The sequence below is a fragment of the Phaethon lepturus genome, unplaced genomic scaffold (assembly GCF_000687285.1).
Source record: "Phaethon lepturus isolate BGI_N335 unplaced genomic scaffold, ASM68728v1 scaffold11225, whole genome shotgun sequence".
Classification (NCBI taxonomy): domain Eukaryota; kingdom Metazoa; phylum Chordata; class Aves; order Phaethontiformes; family Phaethontidae; genus Phaethon; species Phaethon lepturus.
The window spans coordinates 83,053-104,131 of NW_010538395.1; the positions used below are offsets into that span (position 1 = coordinate 83,053).

General features: G+C 38.4%; 1 protein-coding gene across 1 annotated transcript in view; it reads left to right on the forward strand.

Annotated features, from left to right (window-relative positions):
* Positions 1–21,079, forward strand: part of PRUNE2 (prune homolog 2 (Drosophila)) — a gene marked incomplete at its 5' end in the record, with an annotated part of 104,450 nt that overhangs the window by 79,611 nt on the left and 3,760 nt on the right. Inside the window, 7 exons of the mRNA XM_010286789.1 lie at positions 967–1,046; positions 1,960–2,160; positions 7,513–7,689; positions 13,706–13,808; positions 17,439–17,570; positions 17,724–17,810; positions 20,513–20,611. Coding sequence (XP_010285091.1) covers positions 967–1,046; positions 1,960–2,160; positions 7,513–7,689; positions 13,706–13,808; positions 17,439–17,570; positions 17,724–17,810; positions 20,513–20,611 — 879 coding nt within the window. The remainder of the gene's footprint in view (positions 1–966; positions 1,047–1,959; positions 2,161–7,512; positions 7,690–13,705; positions 13,809–17,438; positions 17,571–17,723; positions 17,811–20,512; positions 20,612–21,079) is intronic.

Below are 21,079 nucleotides of genomic sequence, written 5' to 3' on the forward strand. Positions count from 1 at the left end.
AAAAGAGTTTAGAACAGGACTATAGAAAAAATCCTTATTCGGATAAAGTAAATGAAGCTTTTTTTGAGTCATACATTTTTAGTGCAAATAGTTTGGAAGCTGTCAAGAGTGTACTGAAAATGTAAAACGTTTCCTATCTGCACTTGAAACATCCTCCCAGCAAGCATTTTGTAAAATACTTGAATAGAAAATAAATATGAGAACAGTTCAAGACAGTTTGCTTTAAACATTCAAACACCTTTGTTATTATTTTTACCACGTAATGCCTTTTATTTGACTTATGTAGATATGTTAAATTTCTTAGTATCTTCCTAAAAATGGAGTCTAGGTAGGATGTTTTGCAACATTTTAATCTTTGAAAATCTGTAATGTGGTTTTGGTTCTCGCTTTTTTGCTTCCTGTACCCTTTCAATGCAGGACATCAACTGTTTCAGTACTTCAGAATGACTGATTTGGGTCAGAATTGCTTTAAAGTACAAAAAGAATGAAAAAAACAGTCATTATCTCATTTTTGCTATACAGTAACTGTGTGTACAGCAATGAAAATACAGTTACAGAACTCTTAACTGTGGTGTGCAGTTTGCAAAGAGTAGCTGAAGCTCCCTGCAATGATGTGTCTGGTTTGCCAGATGACAAAAGACCAAGTTCATTTGTATAAAATTAGAAGCATTGCTGTTTGCCAGCTTGTTATTACTCAGTGCTGTGTCTTGATCCAAGTAAAAGTGGCTATGTGTGATCCATAGTCTCCAAAGGCTCTACAGGCATCTGCATAAATAAGGGGTGAGAACTGCACAGCAGAATTGCAACAGCTGTGTTCGTTTCTCACTTATATCAGTTTGTGATCAGACTTCTGAACTGGCTACGTTCAGGAAAATTTCAGTTCCGTATGAGATCACATGAGCTGTATTGATAGCAAGATCAACCTGTGCATGACTTTAAGATTTTGCTTTGTATTTTACCTCTCAGGTTGGTACAAGAGGATGTGGGAATGGACATCCCCTTTGCTGAGGGTGTATTAAGCCCCAGTTCTACAGAGATGAGACCCGGTGAGAGAAGCTCTTACTCATTTTCTTAATTATATCTTATTCCCTTGGCATTTAATTATGCAGTGAGAAGGATGTTTCTGTTCTGGCAAAGAATCTGTTCAGTGTTAAAAAGAAGCGTTAAGTTCGCTTTATTTAGTCAATTTTCTTCTTCACTTGAGAACTGATAATTTTAGTGTGCCATTTTCTTTTGTGCATTGTTGTCATCACTCATTTAGTTCTTGTGAAGTTTAAGTAGTCTTTATTATTTATCTTATATTTGATTACTGTCTAAGTGAGCCGAGTTAGAACTAGAATACTTTAGATAGAACAGCTTGAAATGTGTCACACAATGCAGTGGCAAGGGCCAAAGCCATTCCTAACTTTTGTCTTGTTGAAGCCTACTTTTATTTAAGATGAATTAAGAGATTCAGAGGTATTTTTATTTCTGGTACTGTATTGAAAGTTATATAGTTAAAACTAAAGATACAGCTACTTGCAAATCAGCACCATTTGAATAGCAGCAAGTGCATAAGAAAACAATATTTATAGGGCATTTTCACTCATACGAATTTCTCCTGGATTTGGCAATGTCTTGGTACATAACTCAAATTATTTGTATATTGCTCTTTAAATTCTTAAACGCTGTGGATCAGAGCATGTCCAAGGCTTGATTTTCATGTGATGATTGCAAAAAAGTGACTCTGGATTTTGCATAATTTCAGAGCTCCCAGCAACATCTGCCATTTCTGTAGATGCGTATTTTATTTCTTTAAACATTAATGTTGATATTTGTGTTTTCTGTTAGGTGGTCTTAAATGGCTTGGTGTTACTAAAATTGATCTGCCCTAGTGTGTTTGAAAGTGATTCTTAAGTATCTGGGAGATGAATTGTATATGGAAGAGATAAAGTTCCTTTTTCCTTCCCCTTTTTACAGAACCTCCGAATTCTCTCGATCTTAATGGTTCCCATCCCAGAAGGATAAAGCTCACTGCTCCAAATATCAATCTCTCTTTGGACCAGAGTGAAGGGTCTGTACTTTCTGATGATAATTTGGATACACCAGATGAAATTGACATCAATGTAGATGACCTTGACACTCCTGATGAAGGAGACTCTTTTGAATACACTGGACAAGGTAATGTTCTAGATTGTAAATGTAGAGTTCACCTCTGTTTCTTTCTTCACTGCTTACATGACTGTCAGGCTATGAATATTGTTAAAGCATGTGAGAGTTAATACTAGGTGTCCAGATATTTTTTATTATTTGTTTTTTAACCTTTCTTCCCCCAGTAATACATTTCTACTTTTGCAGAGTGCAGAAAAAAATAGTACAGCTAATCAAATGAAATAAGAAGAGCTACCTGGAGGGAATCAAATTCAAATTCCTGCCTTTGTCCACTACCATAGGACTTGCCTGAAAAGAGTTGTTCAAGAAGGAGAAAGCAATTGCTGTCTGTTGTTGAGAACACTATAGCTAACTGCACCGTCGTGCAGCTCTGGACAGCTCTGGATTACAGTTACGTCAGTAATACTTAGGGATAGAACCTTGTGCAAAATATGTTGGCTGACATAAGCTGCACCAAAGAAGTTGCAATGTATAGATTAAGTAGACACAGCGTGGTGAGAGAGGTCTTTTGTTAGTAAGAAAGGTCTTTGTTTATTCCCATGTATGGTTGGAAATCTGAGACACAGAAGGCGTGTACATGGCATGATAAAGCTAGCTCAGGTGACGGAACAAGAGAATTCCTCATTCCACCAATTTAAATAACGTTTCTCAGCAGGGCTAGTTGTACAGTACAGATACACACTGAAGTGCCCAAGGGATACTTCACTCTTCCTTCGTATATTAAGATTTTCTGTTATGTGGTGTAAAGTTGTTTTGCATTGTCTTGCTCACTTTACTTACCCTCACGTATGAAATAGGGTGTTAATACTCATTTCTTTCTAGTACTTTAAGAACCGTATAAGAACAGTATTCACTAATGTAAATACATAAAGATCATGAGCTATTTGAGGGGGAAATGAATGTGACCGTTTGACAAGCTACAACATAAAGAAACTTTAAAAATGGATCCATTTAAACTGGATTTTCCCTTGCATTTAAATTCTCTGTTGCTAGTGAGGTCACTATAATTTAAAAATTGTATGCTCTTTTGAGCATACAAGAACCCTTGCGTCAATTTAAGTGATATTGCTAAAGAGGCATTACTGCGTACTCAATCATGCATGAGCGTCTCTAATGCCACTTCTCATTAGAAGGCTGGTTTCCTTTTGGGTAGATGCAGAGCATAGTGGTGAGTTGCTTGATGGCTGGAATATTCTGTAGCAAAGGTTAAAGCTAACACACATACGCACACACACATACACACACACAGAGCAGTGTGTGCTTGCTGTTTTATACTGTTATGACCACTGTGGGAGAGCAGAAATTTCTGTCTGCAGTGGAACAGATTTTGCCTTTAAGCCCTCAAGTAAATAAATTCGACGCCAGTGATTTGGGTGGCGGTTATATTTATGGCAAGCATTTCTCCCCAGCTTTTTTTGTTGCTTTCTAACTATGCTGATTTATTCAATTGCTAAGGTTGGACTGGTTTCCCTGACCTCCTAAGTGAAGAAGAACTCAAGGTGTCTCTGTTTTTGGTGACATTTTTACAGTTGTGTAGCTTGATTTCAGGCATACTTAACTGGCAAAATGTCCTCCACGCAGGTGACCCAGAAACATAGAGTAGAAAAGGAAAAAAAAATCACATTTTCTCAAAATCCGCCGGCAATAAAGCAAGTAGGCTATATATGACATAAATCTGCTAGCTAAGAGTATAGCCATGAGAACTAGTGCAGAATGGTTTATTTGCATGGTAAATAGCCTTCGTTATCTTTGTGCTTCTGTTGCTACTGTTAACCAGTATGTGCTCTGCTCTTACCAGCACTCATAATCTCTCACAGATCAGTGTTTCTAGACTGTTGTGCCAAACCCAGGAAAGTAAATATTGAGAAGACACAGCTGTTGAGACTGTAGGGAACAGTCTTTTTTAGCTTTTCAACGCTCAGGCTGCTGAAGGTCCATTTGGACTGCAAAAGGCAGCTGAGAAAAGCGAGACTCTTGTTGTGATGCAGGGGTCCACCTCATCACTGGAAAACTGATGGCTCTGCAATACAACAAATATTGAAATCCATGTGTTTAAAAGAATGATGAAGAAGAATCATCATAACCACAAGGTGCAAGAAAATAGATGGGAGCAGAAATACTAAACAATTTGTCTTAAACTAACACTTGACTTTTTTAGGGGTTGGTCGATCATCAGTTTCACAAGGGGTTTTTTGTCACTAATACCTTGCATTTAAACAACATCCTTCATAACCTGCTCTTTTTCTGAAAGGGGCTTTTTATGATTATTACATTAGATGACACAAAAATGGCATTTCTGAAAGCCATATGTGTGTATAGGTGAAGGGCTCCCCCCAGATCAGTGTTATTTGGAATGTAAATGAGAGTTTATTATTTTGTCTGCAAATGTTTATTTCCTTTCTGAATTTCACACTGATGCATTTGTCTCTGCAAAATCAACACACCAGGCAGTAAAGCATAGCCACTTCTTCAGAAAGAGGTGATACAGTACCCTTTATACAAAAAAAAAAAAAAAAAATTATTTGGCCGGTTCCAGCATTGCGAGTTTTATCAAGATCTCTTTTCATAATTTTTCATCATTTGCAGTTTCACCAACAAAAAAAAAAATAATCAAACCCCAAATCCAATTTCAGCGTTAGTCTGACAGTTACCTAGCCCAGCCTCTTTTCACTAGAGCTGTTCTGCCAGCTGCAGTTCTCTCGCTCAGCCATGCTCTTTCCACCCTCTGAGAAACCAGATGACTACAACAGTTTTCCTAGGAAAAATGTTCATGTCATGAACATCCCTAGATCATCCCACGTCTCTATTCTGAAAGCACCTGAGCTGCGTAATAGCGTCCCATGGGGACCCTATATCCTTGAAGGCAGGGACCACCTGTGATCCCCTGTCAAAGTTTGCATAGCTTGACTGCATGCATGTAGTTTTCATATTGTTTCCCATGGTACCTTTGCAAGATCAGCATCATACAACATTGCGTCAAGATACCTAGGTTCAGATGGAGCGAGGTTATGCATTTTGTAAGTTTATTCCCAATGTCATGGAATATGTGATATTGCAAAACTGAATGCTAAGTATATTGTTAAACATCATAAGCATTGTACCCTGAGAAGGCGTGAATACATACTTCAGTTCCGCTCTATATAATCTACTGAGTGGCATCTGTTGAAGCAGTTTGAAATACTATACTTGGAAAAAAATCACATTTTGCTGTCTGTTCTTCTTTCCAACCTTAGATCTCCTCAAACTCCCTTTATTTGCAGTTCAGAAGGAAAAAACGCTGATGTAGTCACATTATATATGCACGTGTATGTATGTATTGATCTTCCATCTTTGTTTCCACCATTAATACAGTCTTACATGAATATGTTTTTAACTCACTGGCTGGATAGACAGTGAGGTAGGAGGTGGAATATTACTGCTTTCTTGCAAGATTCTAGCAGGCAGGAATTAGGTAAAGAAAAGAATTGGTGGTAGACTCAGCTTTTGTTGAATGGGAGAATCTGCCTCAGCAAGGTGGACTATTCCATCAGTAATATTCCCTAATAATACCTTGTATTAGGGACAGAAAATACAAGGCAGACAACAGTATAAATTCAGACTTCATTAGTCCTACTGTAACAAAAAATGTGTGCTTAACCTAATATATACTTTTTTTTAGAGTTCCAAGCTTTTTTTGGTGTTTGAAGAACTTGATATTCCTAACAAATTTGATGGAATTATTTATATGTTTTAATGCAGAAATCAGTTTTACAAATGAGTAGTCAGTACATGTATGTATATGTGCCCATAGTTTTTATGTTTGTAGATGTATGTGGTATATAGACAGTATACGATCTTATTCCTGATTTCATAAAGATAATTGTTTTATTTCTTACTGGTGTCTTTTAAAGATGATTTACTTCCACTTGTGTGAGTAGTTGAAGAAGCAGTATTAATCAGAGGCATCCCAAGATAAACCAATACATGGAAAAGTTTGAGGACTTCTGTGAAACATTGCGTTCTTTACCTCCTCTTGTCAATTAAAATAACTTCTTTTAGTTTATTATTAACTCACGTAGATCTCTCGGGTATTTTCAAATAAGATGTCTGATCAGTTTTTTAAGTACACGCAGGTATGTCAGTATGTATCACTATATCTTTATTTACTCTTACCTTGCTTATTGACTTACATGATCAAATCCTGCACTTGCTTATAACTGCACAGCCAGAATAATACTTTAAAAAGAACAGTTGATTTTATTTGTTTACTTCAAATACATGTAATGCATAAAATGTATAGAATCTTTACTGTGAAGATAAATTAATAATATGCACATAGCCACAAGGCAAAGGTGCTTCAGCAAGAATAATAGTACAGAAGAGGAGTTTTTTTCCCCCATGGAAAAAAACAGTATGTTGTAACAATAACTAAAGAAGGAAATTAAATAACTCCAGCTGTGGACAGAATCACTTTTCATGTCACTTTCTCTGTAACAAGCCATTAAATTTGAAAAACTGGCATGCAGTTAGATTTGTTAAGAGCCACCTCATCTATGTGCAATGGAAATGCAGATTTTGTTAATTACTTCACAGCTTTTCTGAAACTAAGAGTATCCAGCAGAGAGGTTGTGCTATGAGTCTTCGTAGTCTCTTGTCAGCCGTGCAGTTTATTTATTGTGATCGTTGTGTCTGTGGACTACACGTACCTGTTCTCTCGCGGGTGCTAGTTTGAACAGGCCAGATTATGTGGCTGCTCTGTACATCACTTCTTCTGGGAGGGACTGGTATTTAACTCAACCAAAAGACCCCAACAAAGGTGAATACTGTGCTTAAGGTGTATGAGGAGTCAGCATTACCTCCTGACTGAAGCAAAGGATGTTCTTCATATTTGTTGGTGCCAGATGTGAGGAGATTGGAGACAAACTGGGAGAAAGTTGAGAAGCTGTAGCTCTGTGGTAATTCCTCTCTAGACAAGAAGCATTGCTGTGTTCACTTCTAGTTCCCTATTTTGCTTTTTAGCATAGCTCTCATTCCTGCAGCACAAAGATTTTTAAAGACCTACAGTGCAGTACCTCTCATGAGCAGCTGATCAGTTTTACTAACTGGATGCAAAAATGCAGAAAATCCCTTGGGGGTATTCTGCATAGTGATAATTGTTGCTGTTCTTTTTATGTTCATGGTGATGAAAATTTTTTTTAAAAGGATACTTCTCGTTTACTGACTGTTAGATGATCAAATTCTGCTCTTATTTGTACCAGTACAGATCCAGGATAGTGCTGTAAAAATCCAGTTGATTTCAGTCATCCATTTTAAATATATGTAACAGAGACCACATTTAGAGCTTTTACAGGAAGATATAATATATACAATTCTATTTTTCAGAAGACCAAACTGCTACTAAGGATGCTTCCCAGGAGGAGTCTGAATCAATTCCAGAGTACACTGCTGAAGAGGAGAGAGAGGATAACAGGTTATGGAGAACGGTAGTTATTGGAGAACAAGAACAAAGAATTGATATGAAAGTCATTGAACCTTACAAAAAAGTCATTTCACATGGAGGTAGGAAAACCCTGAATGCGTATTTTAGATTGATGTAAAAAAATCGTGCTTTATGGAGCACAATTTATTTCAATTTTAGTTCAGTTATCATACTGGCAAAGGGGGAGAGAGTTTATTTTTCAGCCATGGCTGAAATCAACCTGGCGTTCAATTCTATGTGGCAATGACTAACGAGTATTTTAAGTATAAAGCAATTTCAGCAGCAACAAATAAACTGACATACATGTGTCTATAACAATCTGGTCATTGTAGGCTAAACCTGTCATAGGATAAGGAAAAAACCTTTTGTCCTACCAAAAAAAAAACTTTTGAAAACTTTATTCTGTGGATTTTGGCAAAAACTTTTGCATGAGGAAATATAGTGCTCTGTGATTTGTTGAATGATGTGTGTGGGTGCACAGATCTAAACAAGTAGAGTGGCAAAAGGAAAAATACACAGTTTTCCCTGGGGCTTTCCTTCATCTGGCTAAGCTCCTTATGTTATTTTTGGTTTGCTATTTATAGTTGTCAGGAAATAGCATTTCACCAGCAACTGTTTTATGTTTTTTTTTAACGTAATTTGTTAATGATTATCAAATAACATATCAAAGAAAACATTTAAAGTAGGAAAATGACTTCATGTGCTTGCTATATTGTCTCCTTTGCTCATCCGCTCCCTAACCTCCTCAGAAAATTTGTAGTTCTGGTGTTACTAACACACTTCTGTGTAAATTAATTCAAATTGATAAATATTACTACAGATGTTGAAGGAAGAAAATGAAACAAAGCTTTTCAAGCGCCTTTTCCTTGGTGTCTCTGGTTTAATTTACCTTTGGATTCTGTACGTTTGGGGGACACTGTTGGCCAGCTATTAAGTAAGGTATTAAGTAAGGATGAGTTGTTCTATTCCTGCAAAAACTGAGGCATGTAACTTAGCATCTCAGAGCTAAGATTTGTGAGTTTATATGAGGATGCTTCTTTCATGGTGTTTCTGATCCGTTAGCGTAATTTAAAGGTAAACCATTGTTTCCAGCATATTTTCAGTGCTGAATATCTATCTGGTAGAAGTGACATCAATAAATTACGCTTAATTATATTACCTGAGGATGTGGTCCTCAAATTTGCACATTTATATCAAAAGCCGCTAAAAGCTAGCCTACAGATGTTCACAGTGGCCAGTGTGCAGAAGGTTTAGTCAGAATTAATAAAGACATTTAAACCTCCAAGCATTTTCCCACTAGAACAACACCATCAAAGATTTATGAATGTGATGATACCTCAGACACAGTTTAGCAAACAGACACAGATGGCATAATTTAGGAAACAAACATAAAATATTTTGAGGCCTTCCTAATGGTGTTTATTTATATGTTTTTTGTGTGCTGTAACTAGTCTAGGTACATTTGTGGTGAAAACTGTCAAGTACAGCTCCTACTAGTTGCTGATGTATACGTTCATACCAGCTTTTATGAAAAATAAATACCAGTCCATTTCAGTGAGTGGAGAAGTAGCTTTTAATTGAGCACTGCTTGACTGTTGAGCAAGGACTAGTTCCAGTGGCAGGCTTCTCTGATGGCAAACTATGAAGTACATAATCATGTACAATTCTCAATGGGAGTCTAAATCTTTCTGCTTAGTTCTTAGTGTGAAATAATCAGGATGCAAATTTTACATTTCTGATGTCTTGTTTTGTTAGATCACTCAAAGCTAAGATAAAGAACGTTACGTTTCCTTTGCCTTTGAACGGGTGCTGGTCAGTAACTTAGCCACTGTAAAAAAAATGATGTGAGATGTAACGATAAATTTCAGCCCACCACTGGCTAAATTGGAAATTTTGCCTGAAATATAGCCATAGTAAAGTGAGTTAAGGACTGATTTAAATTCTGTGTTTATGAAGTGGCAGACTGAAGATGTGGAAATGAAATAATTTTGATGCATGGATCTTGGGAAAACTCTGCACAGCTTGAGCAGTTTCTACAGTATGGCAACTCGACCTATTCTGTATGATGTTTCCTTTGGCTATACTTTAGTATCTTTGGAGTGCTTTAGAGGGCCTAGAATCTTTCCTTTAACCTCAAGATTAAGAACAGATTCTGGCTAAAATTAGTTAATTGGAAGTCAGGTCAAACATCTCTTGATGATTCAATGATCTACTGAACATTCCTCCCTGCCAAATGACAGATAACACCAAATGCAGAATCTAGATGGCAACCGCCACATAGGAAAAGGGAGAGTAGATTTGGCAGCCTAAGTGTGAGTTTGCCTTCCACGTATGTTGATGGAGAAATTTCTCAAAGATCTGTCTTTTTGCATAGGCTGACTGAGAATTTGGGCAAATGTCTTTTACTGGTTTCTAGTGATGAGTTAAAAAGCACATCTCCCTTGGGTGAACGTTCCTTGTCTACAAGCATGTGTAAGAAAAAGTGGCTGAAATTTATCTGTGGGTTTTTCTTCTGTGTGGTGTTAGATGGCATCTGCACATAATCATTTTGCTTTACATGAACTGCAAACTGCTGTGTAATTTAGTGGACACACATGCCACAGTATGCCCTTGCTGCCAAACTCCAGAGCCAGCTGGGCAGATTGCTTTATTGGCAGCATGATATAAATTGTCCTGAAAGTCTTTTAAGGATTTAGCTCTACAGAGGGATCTGGACAGGCTGGATTAACGGGTCAAGGCCAACTGTATGAGGTTTAATAAGGCCAAGTGCAGGGTCCTGCACTTGGGTCACAACAACCCCATGCAACGCTACAGGCTTGGGGAGGAGTGGCTGGAGAGCTGCCTGGCGGAAAAGGCCCTGGGGGTGCTGGTTGACAGCCGGCTGAATATGAGCCAGCAGTGTGCCCAGGTGGCCAAGAAGGCCAACAGCATCCTGGCCTGTATCAGAACTAGTGTGGCCAGCAGGAGTAGGGAAGTGATCGTGACCCTGTACTTGGCACTGGTGAGGCCACACCTTGAATCCTGCGTTCAGTTTTGGGCCCCTCACTACAAGAAAGACAGTGAGTTGCTGGAGCGTGTCCAAAGGGCAGCAAAGCTTGTGAAGGGTCTAGGACAGAAGTCTTTATGAGGAGCAGCTGAAGGAACTGGGGCTGTTCAGTCTGGAGAAGAGGAGGCTGAGGGGAGACCTTACTGCTCGCTGCAATTACCTGAAAGGGGGTTGTGGTGAGGTGGGCGTCAGTCTCTTCTCCCACGTAACAAGTGATAGGACAAGAATTGTTCCTCGTCCTGAAACAGGGGAGGTTTAGATTGGGTAGTAGGAAAAATTTCTTCCCTGAGGGAGTGGTCAAGCATTGGAACAGGCTGGCCAGGCAAGGGGTGGAGTCACCATCCCTGAAGGGATTTAAGAGACATGTAGATGTGGTGCTTAGGGACATGGTTTAGTAGAGGATTTGGCAGTCCTAGGTTAGTGGTTAGACTTGATGATCTTAAAGGTCTTTTCCTACCTAAATGATTCTATGATTCTGTGATTTTCAAATATATGGAAGTAAGTAAATCCCCTCCCTCTTTGTAAAGCTGAGGGGGGAAAAATACTGCTTTGTTCCATAATGATTTAGCAGAGGGATAAACTAGGATGGGATAGGTGAAATGAGTACTTTGAAAGTATGTGGGTCTATTGCGAAGATGGAGACATAACAGAGTAGTATTAAGTGATGAGTGTGGGAGGTGGAATTCTTGTCTCTTTGTTTCTTTTGAGAAGACTGGTATATTCCTTCATATCAAGCTCTTAAAAGGTGAACGTGCTGAAAACAGGCCTGGAGCTTCTTCTCCCTCCCTGTGTACATCCTTGCTAGAGAATGCAGTGCTACTCTTTGAATTCGACCGTGACATCTTCACTGGGACACCAAAGTCAATCACCCATTGATGTAGATACGCTGTTTACATTTACTGGATCCTGAGTAGGATCCAGGAGCTGGAGCTATGACACATCGTGCCATATCACATGGTTTAAAGTGTTTATATCTACATTGCCCTTTGGCTTGAACTCAAACCCTAATTGTGAGCTCTTCTGCCTGTCCGTGTCCTCCAACAGGATGGAGAGCAACACTGCAGTGGAGGACTGACGAAGACAGTGGACATATACTGGGCTGTCATTGTACAGTGGCTTCTCTAGCTCTGGAAGCCCAGCTGTAGATTAGCTGGCCTTTGACCTCTGAGAGCCAGAAAAAAGCTACTGCACAGTGCTGGGAATACAAGAGATGCCAGGATTGTGGAGGAATGGAGTTAAGGCTAAGGGCAGAAAGCTTCCTGCAGTGTCCAAACTATTCTTCAGTGGATTAAGTCTAGACTAGCATTCTCAACTCGATGTTGATGTTACCATCAGCAGTATGTATTATTAGTTTACTCAATGCATTGTATTTAGCCAAATCTACCAATCAAATTCAGAAAGAAGGAAGTCCAACATAACCCTTCAGCAGGTTCCTTTGCCAAGCCTTGATTTGAAACAATATGGCTTGAGGCGGGAGACTCACTTTTGACACACATTTTTGTCTCAAAGACTTACCCTTCTTTTTTTCCCCTTTCTAACACCACTGGGGAAGCAGTGGTGTTTTCCTGTCCTTTAAGGAACAGCTGAGAGCCCTGAACAAAGAGCACCTCTGTACACGTCTTTATGACTGGGCTAGTGTTGAGATTAATCAGCTGTGGTTCTTCTTGGCATGGAAGACTTCATGGAAAAGTGCCTTGAAGCACCCATTTTGTCAGGGATACTGGATTCTTTGAAGATCTCTACAAAGCCACGTAAGAAATTACTTCCTTGACATAAAGATTTTATGCTTATTTCAGATAATTGAGACTCATCTTAGGTGTTGAGTAAGAAAGGAGAAACCAAACTAGTCTCTCACTCTTCCATGGTTAGCACACGCAGATTGTGTGTTATCTCTGTCTTTCTATGGAGAATTTTGCTTTACTCAGATGGCCACAATGCAAGAAGTTCTATGAGCATTTGAGTTAGGCTTGGATACTGCTCTCCAGTATCCAAAAAGCACTGTAAAAGTCTTAAAATCTCCTTATGAAAGTGTTGTATAGGTGCCGGTATAACCCTTTAATTTTGTCAGGAGTTTGTTCATATCTCTGCGGGAGATTCAAGGTTTCCTTCACAACCATTATTGTCTGTCACTCACAGTTAGATTCTCCTGCCTCTTTTGAAAGGCTTTCAAGTCATTGTCCAAGTGCTTCTATCTCTGTGAGTCGTTAGTGCTATGTACCTACAGCCATTTCTAAAGTGTCTTTATAAATCGCCTCCTAATTGCATCTAACTTCTAAACAAAACTTTCAACTGAAATGCAGGAATATTTTGTGTTTATCATGAATACAGAAATCTGTAGCAGCTGCAAAGGATTGTGGGGAAGATTAATTGCATTAATCCATCATGAAAAAAAAATACTTGCTTTTCGGTAACAAACAGCTGTCTTGGACCCTAGAACACTAGTGCTGCAGGTTCGTGGGTTTACAGCTATTGTTAAGCAGTTGTGCAGCCCAGAGAATGCCAGTATTGTACAACTGCAGTGTCCAAGCTAAAAAAGATTTTATACAAAACTCGCAGAAAATTATTTAACCAATTCCCAGGAGCTTTTAAGGTATATCGTAATATCCTGTGGCCATTGGAGCTGCACAAGACAACTGAGATTGCATTGTGAGACTTTGTGAAACATCATTCAAAAGATGCAGGATAACAAATGTAGGATATTTTCTTTAGTCCCTTATTCTTCAGTCTAAGGTGAGCATTCAGCACACAATTGCTGTAGGGATGCAATGAACCAGGAGTTCAGATAAGATTGTATTACTTGCAAAGTAGAATAAGGGTTTTTTGCCAGTCTTTATAAAAAGTTTCCCAACCGTTGTGCTGAGTCTGTTTTTCAGGAATTCAACATAACTGACTATCCTACTTCCTTATCACTTGATGGTAGTTCATATATTTTCGGTCTTCTTCAGTAGTAGACATAATCACTCTCTTCCAGGACTTTGAGATTTCTTTTTAAGTTTATCTTGTTAAGAGCCTTTGACAAAGATAAAAATGCCTTTTCGTTTTTTCCACAGGATACTATGGTGATGGTCTGAATGCTATCATTGTGTTTGCGGCATGCTTCTTGCCAGACAGCAGTCGAACTGATTACAACTATGTCATGGAAAATCTTTTTCTGTGAGTGATATGTGAGCAATGTGACTGTCTTTTGAGTTAGTACTCGTAATTATGTAGTGAGAGATAAACTGTCTTTAATTAAGATGTAATTTTGGTCATTAGAAGGGGAGTGATCTGAATGACAAGGAAAATAGTTTTAGATAAACTGCTCAGTGCAGTATTATTTTGGTATTCTCTAACTACTCACCCTCCCACTTAATCTGACTGTAGTATCTCCCTAAATCTCAAGGAATTCAGCTTCATGGGCCTACAATCACGGCACTGTTTACTAGTGATTTCCAGCCCTTGCTGAGAACAATCAGCAGGGACTTAGGCCACCAGACTGGTTTTCAGTGTTCGTTGTTTATTATATATTATCACGATGTATAACTATAATTGTATTTTAAATACGTGCTGTGGCTGTGTTTAGAGGTCACAGGACCATTTTGTGATACTTGTTTTAAAAATACAGGATGAATGAAAGTTGCTGATGCAAACAGCTCTAGATATTTTTCCTGACTCTAGCTGCTTCTGATTCAGTCAGAAGTGGCAGGGGCCAGTTGTGCAGGACACAAATTTGACCACATCAACCCAAATTCATCACAGGAAAATTACTCCTAATAGCAGCTTGGTTTGGCAGCCAAAAATTGAGAAGGCAGCCCTCCCCTGAAGTGCTTCCAACTACTTCCAACTTATAGCTGTTAAAAAGTCAATCATGCCAGCATTTTCTATACTAAAACCAGTAAGTCATTTCCAAAGCCAGCAGAGGCCTGGCGTTCGCCATTTTCCACTTACAAGGCACCAAGAGCACAGACCAGTCTCCTTAACACTCCAGTCCTTGAAGATGCATGTGGGGACAGCCAATGCCTTCAACATTGTGTCTATGTGTGAAAAACAAGATTGAGTGCTTTAGTTCCAGGTCAGGCCAACTGCTAGCATTTTTCTGGTAGAGCCTTTAAGACCCCCATGTCATCTACAGTAACTGATTTACACAATGCCCAGTGATTTAGAGGGAAGGAATTGCTACACTGGCTACACTTGATAACCAGGGACCAAAGTTCAGAGTAACCGTGACTGACATTAAATAGTTGTTCTTTGACTTCACCCAAGACCCCTATTCATAGATAAGAGCTGGTGGTAAATGGACTTTGCAGAGAGAGCCTTTTCAAGCCTTAAGAGACTTTTCCACATCACTTGAGGATAGTGCCAAAGTCAATTTTATAACTCACTGTCTTTTTCTAGGGTAGTAGTGTGAACCTTCATCTTTTATAGACTCTTCGTTCTCTGTAGGACAACAAGAAAAGGGAAGATCAGATCACCCCTTTCTTTCAGGTGTAGGTCTATTCATTGCATTGAAATAGAGAGAGTGCAACAGTTTAGAACATAGCCAATAACTGATATATGTAAATATTTGTGAATTCTTTGCTACTGAATTATATAGGGGTCCAGAGAGACCTGCAAATCACTAAATCTATTATAATTTTTTATACAGTGTGTTTCTGATAGATAACTGTGCACTTGCAGTATATAAGCCACCTCTAGTTTCTGACTGACAACTGTCCTCACTTGTTCATGAGTTTTGCAGTTACTTTCTCTTCTGTTACCTTTCCAGTATTTCCAGTTACCTTGTTCCTATTTGTTACCTTGACTAATCCTGTAAAACTGTCTTTGAAGAGCTGGGTTTGAGCCAAAACTCTTTGAGACAGCATCTTCTACAGCACCTCTAGGTGATGCAGATCCACACAGAAAATTCTGCTGTTTCATTTGTGGCTACCTGATACAGTCTAGAGTTTAAAAGTTTTTTAAAAGAATCACAACTTGAAAAACTACACTTTGAAATGCAAAACCAGTACTTCTTACTTTCAGAGTGAGAGAATTGTTGTAGTCAATGAGAAACATGCTGTCTGTCTTTTAAAACAATAAAGAAATTACCATTATTACCGAATAATAAGAAATTACCAGTTAGATAAGATTTGCAGGAGAGCTCAGCATCCCTAAAATAGCAAATGGTCTAATTCAACACACGATTAATAAGAGCTGTTGAGTGAAAGTATATGAGATAAGTGAGATCTGACTAAAAAACTAGCAGAGGTTCCTTTTTGTTGTAATACTTGTCTTACTCTTGAAGAGAAGTATGCATGATTGTTCTTACTATAACTGATTATTTGTAATATTCACAATTTCCTTTGCACCTAGACACAGACATTTTTCAGACTGTCTGTTTCTATAACTGAAAGGCTTGTAGTGCATTCAGAAATATTTATACACACTTTTCATATGTTTCAGTGTCTAAATGCCTTTAAAGCACTAGATGTTGTGCCCCATGGGAAGAGCTAATTTTGTAACCTGTAAAATAGTCAGGAGGTTCAGTTAGATTAAGCTTTTTGCATCAGAATATCTATACAATGCCCCGCTTTGATAATTCACTGTTAGACATGAGCCTTTACAAATGTTGGGCAAAAGGAAGGAATGCAGAACTGCAAGGTGAGAAAGCCAGCAGTGAAAACCATTGAGTGAGTAGTGATTTAGATGGGATATATCAAATGCATGGAATGGTCAGTTAATGGCTGCCTACTTTATGCCCAGGTAGAACATCATTCTCTTTGGTGAGAACTAGATTTCCTACTCTTTGTTTAAAGAAACTACATTTTAAGGAATTTAAGGGTTAGATTAGATCCTGAGTCATTCCCATACACCTGTGAAAGGGGCCATTATGCTCAGGGATAGAACTGCCTTTTGTAGTGAGCACACTCAGGCATTCAGGTTTTTAAGGTGTGACTTGTGATTTTTCACTGTAGTTTTTTTACATAAGCATGACTTGGGGCTGGGTAGTAGAGGGAACAATTTGAACATTCCTGTAATGAACAACTCCCAGGTGAGGTAGGGACTACTAAAGCTGAGCAGAGCGTCTGCATGTATAGTCCCGGACAAGAATTTAAAGCTAGCTACCCTTTCATTTGACTGAGTACTGTGCTCTTCTAGGTGGGGTGAGTTTGGCCCCAAAAGCACTGTTCTGTCTGAATTATCATTGCTGAGCTGAGGAATTTAATGAGTGTTTGGAGTGATGTGCTCTCAAGATGAAGTGATGCCATGTACTGCTCTGTCCTGTCAGAAGGCCGGTGGATGGACAAGTTGCATGAGCCCTGAGATTCAAAGTGTTTGTAGTTGGCAGCCACAGACTTACTAGCAGTAGTGTGAGGATCACAAGAATTATAGATGAGTGTCTTCTCCTGACCTTTGTTTTTGCATTGAACAAACATGACAATTAATAGTGAAGAGAAGTTTCTCAACAGTTAATCTCAGAAGTGCCTGGACCTTCTCCCTTGAAAAATTTTATGATTTCATGCCTGTTTGAGAAAAAGCAGTCACCTGTGATATTTGAAAACTCGCTATTGAAACCGTGTCTTTGTGAGGAAACCACGTATTTCTGACGATGCAGTTAAGGTTGTGGGTTTCTAGTTATACATCTACAGGTAGCATGGCGACTAGGGCTAGTTTGCATTGGTTTAAAGGAAAAGAAAACACTGTCTTGTCATAAATTGCATAGTCTGCCTTTATTTATTCCTAGTAGATTGATTTAGTTTGGGCTAAAGTAGATAATGTGAAGTATGTGCTCACTTACTTCTGTACTTACTTCTGTACTTTTATCAGCTATGTAATCAGTACCTTAGAGCTGATGGTAGCTGAAGACTATATGATTGTCTACTTGAATGGAGCAACACCAAGAAGAAAGATGCCTGGACTGGGTTGGATGAAAAAATGTTACCAGATGATTGATCGACGGTGAGTAGTAGTTTCCTTTCTGATCCACAACCATTATTTTAAACACTATCTATTTCTGTTACTCCCCTGCATGACAGTGTTCACTGTATATGATCTTTCTGTATGTTTTGTGGGTTTTTGTTTTTTTTAAGAAAACATTTCTTTTTTACTTAGATTACGGAAGAATTTGAAATCATTTATAATTGTTCATCCATCATGGTTTATCAGGACAATTCTGGCTGTGACACGACCTTTTATAAGGTACGTAGTGAATACCAGTGATTTTCTATGTCTCTAAGAATACAGAAGTACATTAAATCATCAAACATGGCTGTTAATCTTTCACTGAAGAGTACTTATATTACAGTTCATGTTGAGATTTTGACAGTTGAAGCTGACTTTCCTAAAGTGAGTGGAAAAAACCCTGTGATTTATGTGACTATCTAGTTGCAGATATCACAGGCGTGATACCGTGAACTCGTATGTGTATGCAGAACTGGGAATTCAGTCCCTTAAAATTGTCTTTGTTCCAAGCCCACCTAAAAGGCTTGTAGAAAAGGGGTCTCCACGTAATGATAATCACCTCATTAAAAAAATCCTGGCTATGGGGCAATACTAAGCTATAATTCTGAATTTAAAAAAATTAGTTACTGCTCATGCAAGAGGACAGCCAGCACTGTGAGCTGTGTCAATGCATAGGAGTCCTGTTTCCAAAAAAGGTTTTATGCCACCAAAAATAATCCATTGATTAGTAGAAAAGCAAAGAAATGTTACAGACTCTGAAGACCTCACAAGTTGTTGAAGAAGATGGGCAACTATGCAGTTGAAATCCTGAGGTCAGGGAGAGCAGAGTGACAGGTATGAGAAAGAGTTGCTTCAGGAAGGAGAAGCAGCATCAACTACAGAAGCCACACAGCAAATATTCAGAATGACCATGCTGAGCAGCAATGACTAGAGATTTTGCATTGCCAAACAGGAGTAAAGGTTCGCTCTAAATAGTTTTGCAAGTCAAATTAGCTGTACAGAACTAGACACAATAGAGACCAGTTAAAACTCTCCATTTCAGCCAAGTAGATTGAGTCTCTGCAAGAAGAAGGTGAAGTTCAAATGTGAGATGAAAAAAGGTGGGCAAGCCACATGACCAGTGTGACTTTTGTGGAAGATGACATAAGATATTTGAACCCTCACCGAGGACAGAAGAGCACTATGAGAAAGCTGAGTGAAAAACTCCAGGAGGCATGAAAAGAGAGGATCAATTCAGTAAAAAGCAGCATGAGGAGATAGAAACTTGATTAGGTTGAAGGCTGGTGTCTGTAGCTTAGTTTGCTAGACCCAAACTGTTCACCAAACCACTGGCATGCATGGTGGGAATTTTAGAGTAAGAAATTAATTGGTCTCAAGAAAAACAGAGTTTTCAGTGAGACAGTTAAACATGAGCAACATAATTTTATTCTATTTTGGCTGAGATGCAGGATAAAACAGTAGAAATCAAGAAACTGAAAGACAACAGAATGGCAAGGGACAGTCAAGTCACTCAGGGTATACTGCAGTCAATTCTACCTCAAAAGGTATTTTGGTCATGTATTTGGGATGCCCATACACAGATTCCCACATAAAGCAATTACTCAGAAGTCAATCACTGTGATGGAATTGGTGGACCCAGGAGAATTCTCAAGTAGAAAAATTAACCCTTGAAAGATATTTTTTTCCTCCCCCCTCCCCACCTGTAGAAGCTTCTGATTGGCTTGCAGCTTGCCAAATTACTTTAGCTGCAGTTCAGATGATACAGACTATGATTTACATTTTGGATAAAATGCTAAGAATTTTATCTGTATGATATCACGGCTTTGACTGGACAGTTGTGAGTTCATGCATCTTAAAACGTGACCATTGGCCTGCTCCAGTGTGTGTGCCTAGTGATGCTGATTTGGTACAGAGACAAATTAAAACGGATTATATTAAACAACTATTCACAGTATCTTCATGTATTCCTGTTTCAGTTGTCTGACTTTACCTTACTAGGAATATTATGTATGGTGAGGGGAGGGGCAGTAACCTTCTGCTCAGAGCCATTTCCAAGGCTTCATGTTGTCTGGTCATATGCACAAATAAGCAGTAAATAGGAAGAATATGTTCTATTTTGCATGGCCTTACACTTCAGAACATTTATGGTTAATGTGCATCAGTCTTTTACTGATGTTAAAAGACTATCTAAATACAACCAGAGCTAAATTTGGAAAATTGCTTTATGAGTCAAATGAGAAAGATACATTTCTAGAAGCTGATACTTATAAAATAATTCAGGTTAGACAAATGAATAGCCTTATTTTTTTAAGTGCGTTTTCTGAACAGTTTAGCCTTTTTCTGAGTGATCATTTCTCAAACACAATAAAGGGTCATATAGCTGAAATAAACAAGGGAAGTATTTCCTCAGGATACAGCCCTGCAGTAATAATAGACATGCACATACACAATCAGATCTGTACTCATCTAAAGAAATGAGGAAGTTTAGCTTTATTATGTTTGATTGAGAATCAGTGTCAAATATAAATGCTAATTCATCACAATCACTTGATGCTAATTCATCATGACCATGTCAAGTGAATGCTTCCCATCTCTTTTTACATGTAAGTATGGTGTAGGGGATCTGGTTCTTTTCAGAATTTTAATACATCTCCTTCAAACTGTAAAACTAATTGCATTGCCTAGTATGTAGGCATTACAATTTATAATGTCCTAAATACTGTGATTCAGCTTAAACAAGGAACAGCAAAAGTCTAGACTTGACCTCAGCATCACTGGAACTCAGGTATGCTCATGATCAGCTGAACTCTAATTGAAATATGAATTTAAAATGCTTAATTATTTAATACATTAAGTACGTACCTTCTCTTTTTCTTAATATATCATAAAGAATTGTGTGTTGGGGGGGAGTCAATTAACATGTTGTTTCTGTGTTTTAGCTCTAAGTTCAGCAGTAAGATACAGTATGTCAACACGTTGGCGGAGCTTCGTGAGATGATTCCAATGGAATATGTCCACATACCAGACAGTATTGTCAAGTAAGTGATGTACAGTAAGTGTGTTCTTGTTCTAATGGAAACTATTTCCACAAACTAATAATAGAGTTTCAGAGTCTGTTAGAAAACCAGAAAACCCCTTCCTACTATGTTACACATGCTCATGTGTTGTTCCACAATTCTGCTGTCAAACTGAGAAGCAGAAAAACACTATGTAATTGAAACACAAAATAAATATATACTCCTATGGGACCAGCATTTATAGGAAGAGGAGGGTTTTGTACTTGGCCAAAAGATACTGCTGGTAAAATGAACAAAACCATTCAGGCTCAGAGTCCCTTCATCAACCCTATGACTGTATAATATGAAATGGAACAGACTGTTCCCTCCCTAATTGCAACCCAGAAAGAAAACAGGAAAAAAGTTTAACCCTTCCATAGGTGTCACCTATGCTACATGTTTCTGTAACTTTTACCACTATTTAAGTAAAAGTGTTTTTCAGTCATAGCT